This window comes from Platalea leucorodia (genome assembly GCF_965183815.1).
Source record: "Platalea leucorodia genome assembly, chromosome: Z".
In the NCBI taxonomy this organism is placed as follows: Eukaryota; Metazoa; Chordata; class Aves; order Pelecaniformes; family Threskiornithidae; genus Platalea; species Platalea leucorodia.
In genome coordinates, this window is record NC_138858.1 from 23,670,153 (window position 1) to 23,679,036 (window position 8,884).

At 57.6% G+C, this 8,884-nt stretch overlaps 1 protein-coding gene across 1 annotated transcript; it reads right to left on the reverse strand.

Moving 5' to 3' along the window:
• Positions 1-5,127: 5,127 nt before the first annotated feature.
• HTR1A (5-hydroxytryptamine receptor 1A) lies at positions 5,128-6,393 on the reverse strand (the record flags this gene model as incomplete). Its single annotated transcript, XM_082337441.1, has 1 exon — positions 5,128-6,393. The coding sequence occupies exon 1, from the start codon at positions 6,367-6,369 to the stop codon at positions 5,128-5,130; it is 1,242 nt and encodes a 413-aa protein (XP_082193567.1). The 5' UTR covers positions 6,370-6,393.
• Between the last annotated feature and the right edge of the window lie 2,491 nt (positions 6,394-8,884).

The following is an 8,884-nucleotide window of genomic DNA, read 5'->3' on the forward strand; positions in this document are numbered from 1 at the left end:
TGTGTTTAAGTTATGGTTCAGCAGAGTGGGTGTAAATAGCTCTGAAATGTGAAAGTCGATTTGAAAGGATTATATTGACTCTGCCTAATAGCAAAAGATGCTTCAAGTGCTGTTTAGTACAAACAATAAAACAAGATGTTATTACAGCTGGAGCAGATACTGACCTCTGCTTGTGCTGGCCAGCATTTTCATTACAAGACTCTTGTGCCTTTTTCATTTGTCTGTCAGTTTGTTTGTTTGCTTGCTTGTTTGTTTGTGAGAATATTTTTTTTTTCCTTTTTTAAGACCCTCGGTATTTTCAACAGGTCTGTGAAGCTTGTGAGAACCATCTGGATGGTCATGTGCCTTTTTCTCATTTTTTTGTAGTCCTGTCAAATTTTGTTCAGGTCTAGTAATTTTTAAAGTATTTTCTAATCCATCTGTTTCCCGTCCCTCATCTACATTCTGCAGGACAATGCTGACAGCCTGCCAAACTAACTTGGCACAGACATCTGCAAGGCTGGGATTTGTGGCCACATGTAAGTGTTTGTAAGGGTTGAATCTCCAGTCCTCTGTATGCCTGAGCATTTGCCTTTTCTCTTAATTGAGAGAGGTATGAAAACACCAACAAATCTTCTGTCACTCACTGCCCAAGGAGCCACCCCATTAAGTCAAATAGTTTAGACTACATTCTTGCTATAGAAAGGATCATGCACCAGAAGTTTTTTGCTTCCAGTCCAACAGAAGGAATTTCATGCTGCGGAGTTGCCCCTCTTCGTGGCTGGACATCACACTGGCTACTCAAAGAGAACAGGAGCTTAGCTGTAGGCAGCAAGATAAGGTGAGGCTTACAGTAACGTGTACCCAAGCAGGGTGAGCTGGGCTGAGATCCAGAACTAAAGAAGATACAGTATTTTTTGAAAGTATGAGAGCTGTGATTGTTTTAGATTTCACAGAGCCCCACTAGGGCTGTTTGCATGCTACATGATAGCCATTCTGGATTTTCTCCAGCCATATCCAAAGATGTAATAGCCACCCATACTGTTAAAATCTCTGAGCAGCTATGAAACAGAAATTCACTCCCAGCATCCTTTTCTGCTTCTTCTCTCTGAGGGATGAACTTCTTGGTTATGTGTTTTAATGTAAATGTTGCCCTGAGTAATGTTTGAAACTGTGGATTCTAAGGATCAGATTTTTAACTATGAGGAGATTGGGTGACATTGTTTGGGGAATTTTGTTGTTGTTTCTACCAGACCTACAGAATGTTTCTGTCAGAATGGGAATGTCAGGGAAAAGTAGGGAGTCCTAAATATTTTATGGTGAGGATTTCTTCCCCATAGATGAAATTGCATGGTCACAAAATCCATTTTGCAGTTTGATCCAATATAGATTATGCCCGCACATCTTTCCCTTTTTCCTACCCCTTTGTTTCCCCAGCCCCAACCGTAAGTACAGTTGGCCAGTGTAAGTGTGCTTGAATTCCTCTGCCAGTACTTCTTGTCAGATGTGTGATTCAGACCCAAATTCAGGCTGGACTAGAGCCACAGAGCAGAGAAAATTCGAAGTTATGAAACTTTTTTCTCATTTTACAGCCATGTAAAGAAGCATTTTTAAAGGAAGAAAAGGTTAAAGCCCATAATAACTATGCCCATCTTTCGTATTCACAATTGACTCAAGCTGTTAAAACTCAATTTTCTGCGGCTCTGTTTAAAACATAAAACCTTTTGCTTTCTATTTGGATTTTTCTTTATTCATTGCTTGAGCTTCCATAAGCCCCTTAAAACTGAAATGAAGCTCTCTAAACTGTGAGGAGGTTGCTCATTAGTGGAGCAAATACAATACTGCAACCCACCACAAATATTGATTTAGTATAGAATTGATTTCTCCCTTAAAAAACACTAAATCCTCCATTTGGTTTGTTGGGTTTTTTTGTTTGTTTGGGTTTTTTTTTTTAATCTTAGTGGAAATCAAATTAGGAATTTGAAAACAAAAAGCCCCATCTTTTAAAGCAGGCCGTTTCCTCCACATTGCAGAATTTAATACAAGGGAGAAAAAAGAAAAGAGACAACAGAGGGAGTGAGAAATGTAAAATCGTTCAGAGAAATACCGTCCCCACCGAGGTCAGGGGTGATATTCCTGTCGCGGCTTGTGCAGCACCGCGGGGCCGGGGAGCATACCGGGCGGGGGATGCGGTGAGAGCCGCCCGGGACACCACGGCTGCCGGCCCGGCGTGGGCGCCTCTGGGGTCCGGCCCGTTTGGCCACGCCGCGGGCCGGAGAGCCGCCGGAGAGCTCTTCTCCCTGCTGAGGAGCGGCAGAGGCTGGCGGTGGCGGCCACCGAGGCGCCGGTGCCCCGCGCCGCTCCCGCCGACCCTCCGCCCGGGGGAGGGGAGCGGGGGTCCGGGGCCGCGCCCCCGCGTCCCGTCGGTGCAAGGAGCGGGCGCCCGCCCGGGGAGACAGGCGGCAAAGCTGGACGGGGAAAGGCGGATCTCGCCTCCCTGTGCCAGCCGGAGGGGTTTGCGCTCCCGAGCTCCGAAGTCCCCCCTGCTCCCGCCCCAGCCGGCAGCGACACAGGGCGGCCGGGGCACCTCGCAGCCCCGGCGCGGGTTCGGGGGCTGTGCCCCTGCTCCCCCCATCCCTCGCCCTGCAACGCGGGGGTGGGAGGCAGATGAAGGGAGCACAGGAGCTGCACCCCTCTTGCAGCCCTGCCTGATGCGGCTCCGGGTGGTCCCTGCCTCGAGGTCCCGGGGCTCTCGGACGAGGCGGGCGACCCCCGCCTCGCAGTCGGGAGACAGTCCCCGGGGCGCAGGGACGGACCCTGCGTGGCCTGTCGTGCGGGGCCGGAGGGCGGCCACGCTTTCCCTGCCGGGATCGTTGCCGAGGAGTTTGCAGGAAGGTTTGCAAAGGGAAAAAAAAAAAAAATAAGAAGGGCAAAACGTGCAGAAACGCACTTGCAGGAGTCGGCGGGACTCGGGGGAGGAGGCGGCGAGAGGAGCAAACCCCGCTGCACGGCCGCTCTCCCGCCGCACCGAGGCGCGTCGTCCCCCGCCGGCGCCGTGCGCGCCCGTCCCCGCTCCCGCCCCGGCCCGGGTGCCCGGCGGCTCTGCGCAGCCCGCATCCCCGGCCCGTGGGGCTCCCGAGGTCACGGGACATCCGAGCACTCAGGAGAAGTTTCGGATCCCTAATCGCTGCAGGCTGGCTCTTCCGACAGTCCGGCACTTAAGGACACACGTGGTTAGGAGTGATCAAAGTGGAGAAAAGATCAAAGATCACTTTAATTGCGAAGATGAGGTCAAATAAGATTTTCAGAAAATCAGCTATATATCTGAGGCTGTTAAAAGCACTATTGTCATTTAATGTAAGCGGTTGAAGTTCAGAAATGACTGGACACTTACATTCACGTGACGCACAGACTTAACATTCCCTTTTTACCTACAGGTAACACAGATTACACAAAAATAAACAGGAAAAAATATATATATATATTTGGTCAAGCATTCATTTCAGGCGGCCCGTCGCAGAGGTACGCGGCAGCCGGCCCGCAGCCAGTACCCGGCCCGGCGCCATCCCCCCCAGGCCCGGGAGCGGCCCCCGGTCCCGGCCGCAGCCGGCGGAAGAGCCAGGGCCACGGCAGGGAAGGGGCAGGGTGGCAGGGCGGGCAGAGGGGCTGTGCGGCGGGCAAGGCTGTCCTGCTCCAACCCCGGGCCAAGCGGGGAAGGGGAAGCACCCCGGGTTTCCTGGGGCCAAGCAGCTGAGATTGACAGGAGAGAGGGGACCCTCTGCGGGGGGAGACTTGCGGAGCCTCCGCGGGGACCAGCCAGGCCGGGCTTGGCTCTCCCCGCGACCTTGGCATCGCAGTGACACTGCCTGCTTCTGGCCGTAGCTCTCAGCTTGCGGGGAGGGTCGTGCTTACCCCCGCCGGGGCTGGCCGGGGGGAGGAGAGGGTCTGCCCCTTCCCTGCCTGCGCCCGGGTGCCGCTTTCGCCACCTGCGGCTGCCGCCGGCGGATGCTCCCGGCCCCTCCCCTGCTGCCACGGAGCACATGGCAATGTTTTGGTTGATCAGTTTGGTTCTTTTTGTTGTTGTTTATTTGTAGTTTGTTTGTTTTTTTTATCCCCAAGCAAAATGTGCCGCAGCTGGCTGCCTCCGAAGCATCCGCAGCGTCTCCGGAGAAAGTTTCAAGCGGCTACAAAAAGGAAAAAAAAAAAAAAAAAAGAAATGCTACTTCGCAGGCTGCTTAAACTCCCTGTGCCGCCGCGTGCGCGGTGAACTCAGGGACAGTCGCACAGCGCCAAGCCTTTCCTTGGTGGGAAACCCTCGGCCAAAGGCATTTAAGAAAAAAAAATCTCTGTATAATGAGGTGTGCGATTGGGGTTTAAGCCCCATTAATCCCCGCACTGTAACGAAGGGAAGCCCGATGAACTGGAAGGTCCTAGCATAGCAGGAGAGCTGTTAGACACATGTAACACAGGCGGGGGTGTTGCTGGAAGTACCTTCAAGGTTACAAAACGCGGTCGCTTTTCCCGCAAGAAAATCCGCTTGGTGGTTTCACAGCCCGCGAAGCGACGAGCCCAAAGCCCCTTCCTCCGCTCGGGGAGTCGCCTTCGGCCTCCGTACTCACACCGCCAGACAGCGGTCGGACTCTGAGCCCCCCGCCGTCTCCTCGTACATCCAAGAACCCCCCCCGACACGGCGGTTCTCTGCATAGGGTGGTTTGTTTTTACCGATGCTACTCGGGCAGACACTGTGGTTTACAGCGACCACAAGCAACGACCTGCAAACCCTAAGCCTACCCAGAATGATGGAGGGGAGGGAGGGAGGGAGGGAGGCGGGAGCGCCGGCTCCCGGCGGCGGAGCCCCGGCGAGGCCAGGCGAGGCGAGGGCTGCCGCGGAGCCCCCCGGCCCGGGCATCCCCCCGCCGCCCCCGGTGGAGCCCTCCCCTGCCCGGCCCTGCCGTGCCCGGCCCCGCGGGGCTTGTCCGACGGGCGGAGGAGCGAGGGGCTCGGGCACGCTGCGGAGGGGGGTCCCGGAGCCCCTCGCCCTTACGCCGGCGCTGGAGAGGGGCTGGGCGGGGGGCAGACTGCGGCGGGGGCCAGGCGGATGAAGCGAGTGGCAGGAGCCCGCGCTGCCCCGTCCCGGAGCGGCGGGCTTCACTGCCTGCAAAATTTGCACTTGATAATTTTCTTAAAAGCACTTTGGAAGTCTTTGTTAAAATAGGCATAGATGATGGGGTTGAGGAGGGAGTTGGAGTAGCCCAGCCAGTTGATGACTGCTCCCAGCCACTTGGGCATGTAGCACTTACTGTCACAAAAGGGCAGGACCAGCGCCACGATGAAGAACGGCAGCCAGCAGAGGATGAAGGTGCCCATAATGATGCCCAGGGTCTTGACAGTCTTCCTCTCCCGGGACAGAGCCATCCTCCGCTTGGCCTCCGTGTTCTTCTCGTTGCGCCTCTCGAAGGAGGGGGGCGGCGGGGAGCCGCACGCCTCGCTGGGCAGCGGCAGGTGAGTCTTGGAGGAGCTGTTGCAGCGCTGGATCTCGATGATCTCCAGGGCGGCCCCGTCCTCGCCTTGCCGCACCGCACCGTTGACACAGGCACCGGGCTTGGGCTCCACAGTCCGCCGCCAGCCCTTGCCAGGCTCCCCGTTGCTTTTCTTCTGCGGGGGCGCCGGGGAGAGGGTGAGGCAGGTGTCGGCGATTTTCTTCTTCTCCGCTTTCTTGACGGTCTTGCGGATCCTGAAGCGGGCCGCCTTGAAGATGCGGCCGTAGAGCACCAGCATGAGGAGAAGCGGGATGTAGAAGGCGCCGAAGGTGGAGTAGATGGTGTACCCGTGGTCCTTGCTGATGGTGCAGGCGTCGGGGTCCGAGCGGTCCTCGGGCGTCCTCCAGCCCAGCATCGGCGGGATGGATATCAAGAAGCCGATGAGCCAGGTCAGGCTGATGAGCACGGCGGCCCGCCGGGGAGTCCGCTTGTTGACATAGTCGATGGGGTCCGTGATGGCCCAGTACCTGTCCAAGGCGATGGCGCACAGGTGCAGGATGGAAGAGGTGCAGCACAGCACGTCTAGCGAGATGAAGATGTCGCAGGTGACTTGCCCCAGCGTCCACTTGTTCAGCACCTGGTAGAGGGCCGCCATGGGCAGCACCAGCACGGACACCATGAGGTCGGTGACGGCCAGCGAGCCGATGAGATAGTTGGCCACGGTTTGCAGGGAGCGCTCCAGGGCGATGGCCGCGATCACGCAGGCGTTGCCGCTCACGGCGCACAGGATGAGCGTGCCCAGGAGCAGGGAGGTGAGCAGCTGGTAGCCGAGGGTCACCTCGGCGAGGCCGGGGCCGCCTGCCCCCTCGGGGGAGCGCTCTGAGGAGGTAGTGGTGTTGGCCACATCCATGCCGGGCGGGGGGGTCGCTTCAGGAGACGGGCATGGGAAGAGACGCCGGTCACTTGTGCGCTCCCCTGGCAGGAGGCATCGCCGCCCCGTGCGCTTTGGCCACGCCGGGCACCCCCCCGCCGCCACCCCTCCCTCCCCCCTATATAGCGCGGCGGGAGGCGGCCGAGGCTCGGAGGACGGCGGCTGGCGGAGCCGCCCCGCGCCCGCCCATCCCCGCCGCCTCTGCCCAGCGCGCAGCCCCGGGCGGCGGGGGCGGCCCTCCCGCCGCCGCTCGCCGAGGTGCTGCCCCTCGCTCCGCCGCTCTCCCGCGCCGCTCCTTCCTGCTCTGCCTCTCCGCTCCCCCCTCGCTTTCTCCCTCCCTCCTTCCCCTCCCCTTCCGTCCCCCCTCCATCCCGCCCTTTCCGCGGGGGGGTCTCGCTGGGTCGCCGTCGTCCCCCGGCGCCGCCGGCGGACCGGGCGGGCGGGCGCCGGTGTCCGTCACTCCCCGCCGCCCCCTCCCCGCCGGAGAGACACCGCAGAGAAATCCACCGCGACTCCCCCCCACCCCCGCCCCCTCCAAATCTCCTCCCGCAGCTCCGCCCCGGGCAGCGGGGGCCCTGGGCTTCCCCTCGGGACGGGCGCCGGGGCTTGTGCGGGCTGTGCGAGGCGGGGGGAGGCTTTCTGTGGCCCGGCGCTGCCGGCTGGGGCGGGGGGCACCGCACACCCCAGGGCTGCCTGCGACCGGGGGGCGCCGGGCCGGGTGGCGCCGGGGGTGCTTATCGCCACCTGCAGGCCGCTGGCGGCGGCCCGAGGGCTCGGCGGCCGGGGGGGGGTCGGCCCGGCACCCTCGGCCGCGGGGCCGGCGGGACTTCTGCTGGTCTGCACCCTCGCCCCCTGCCCGGCCGCCGCTCCGGCCGCAGCGGGCACGGTGCTGCCGGGGTTGCCCGGGGAGCAGCACCAGCAACGCCGCCGCGGGTGCGGGGAGAGAGGGATCACCGGGAGGCCGTGTCGCCTGGGTGTCTCGGGAGGGGTTGCTGTGCAGCCCAGCGCCGGGCAGGGATCACGCTCAGTCGCTTACGAGTGCTGTTGCGCTGAAAGTCCGTTCGCGATGATTCATGCCCTCGCCCCAGCCTCCCGCCGCGGGGAGGGCGGCCGCGGCCGTCGGGGGCTCCGCGCCAGTGCGCGGCTCCCCGCCGTGCAGCTCCCCGCAGAAGAATGGCATTGCTCCCCGGCCCTCCCGAGACGGGAATTACAGTGCAACACACGGTTGCCATCACTGTCCTCTCAAGACAATAACAACAGCAACAACAACAAAAAGGGGAAAAAAAAAAAATGAAAAAGAAGAAAACGCGTTACAGTTCCTCCCGATAGGAGGGGGAAAGGCTGAGCCTGAAAGTGAAATGAGAAAAATATCTCTGGGAACAATCTTGAATAAAAAAGAGTGCCAGACTGACACATCATAAGCAAATCAGTTAATATCCAGTAAATAGAACAAACAATCATAAATCTGGGAAACATCTATCATTTAAAGAAAAAGAAAAAAAAAATGGTGCTATTGACAGGCTTAACTCCAGCTGTCCGTGAAAGGTAAAAGACAGTCCTCTGACAGAACTTCTGTGGCAGGCTTTCTACTGTCTTGCGGCTCTGTATTTTTAACGATCTGAGATCTTTCACTCTGCTTTGTAATTGTGCCATGCAAGCTCAGAAAACGCAGAAAGCCAAATAAGCAATTGCTTAATAGAAAGATTTGCCAGATTCTAACTTAATCAAACTTGAGATGAGGATCACAGAGCCTGGCTTGCACACGCTCAGGTTTTCCTCATCCCAGTCAGCACTTAAAAATAAGGCTGAGTTCACAACTTCACAACATTTGGACAGATTTCGGCCAGTTCCTCTTTACGAGGGGACCAGGCTACAGTTCTCCGCCTTTAGGCTTGCGATCTTTACTGTAAATGATCAAGGCGCAGAGATGCGCTGGATAAGCAGAGTTGCAGTCTTGCATACCGGTTGTGTTTGTTAGCCGATCGCACTAACATTTACATGCTCTGTGCCCTACTGAATGAAGACTTAGGCTGTTGAGACGCAGACAAAACAAAACGTTATCGATATTTAAGTATGCTTTGCTCCTTCACTACCAAACCTATTTTCTTTTTAATGTCTTCTCAAATGCACGGCACGGTTGGCTTCTAAGCTGCCGATTTAAAGACCCTTTCCCTTCAGTGAAATCAAAGTTTGTGCTTCTTGCTGTTTAGAGCAAGCCTGATGCAATGAAGAAAGTGCAAGTCCGGGAGGCAGGAAAATCTCAAGGAGATTGTCCCAGCTTTCTTGTATGGTGGTGGGCAACTCATTAGCCTAATTAGATTAGCCTGAAATTAGCGTTTCAAAGCCACGGGGGATGCGGGTTTTAGGAGTCCATGAAGGGCTCTTGGGGAAACTGTTTTCAGAGGTGTTTTGCGCTGACACGGCGTAAGGGAAGCCAATCCTAGACACTTTGTGCCGAGAAATTTCAGTGGGGAAAAGTCGACAGGGTCCTTTT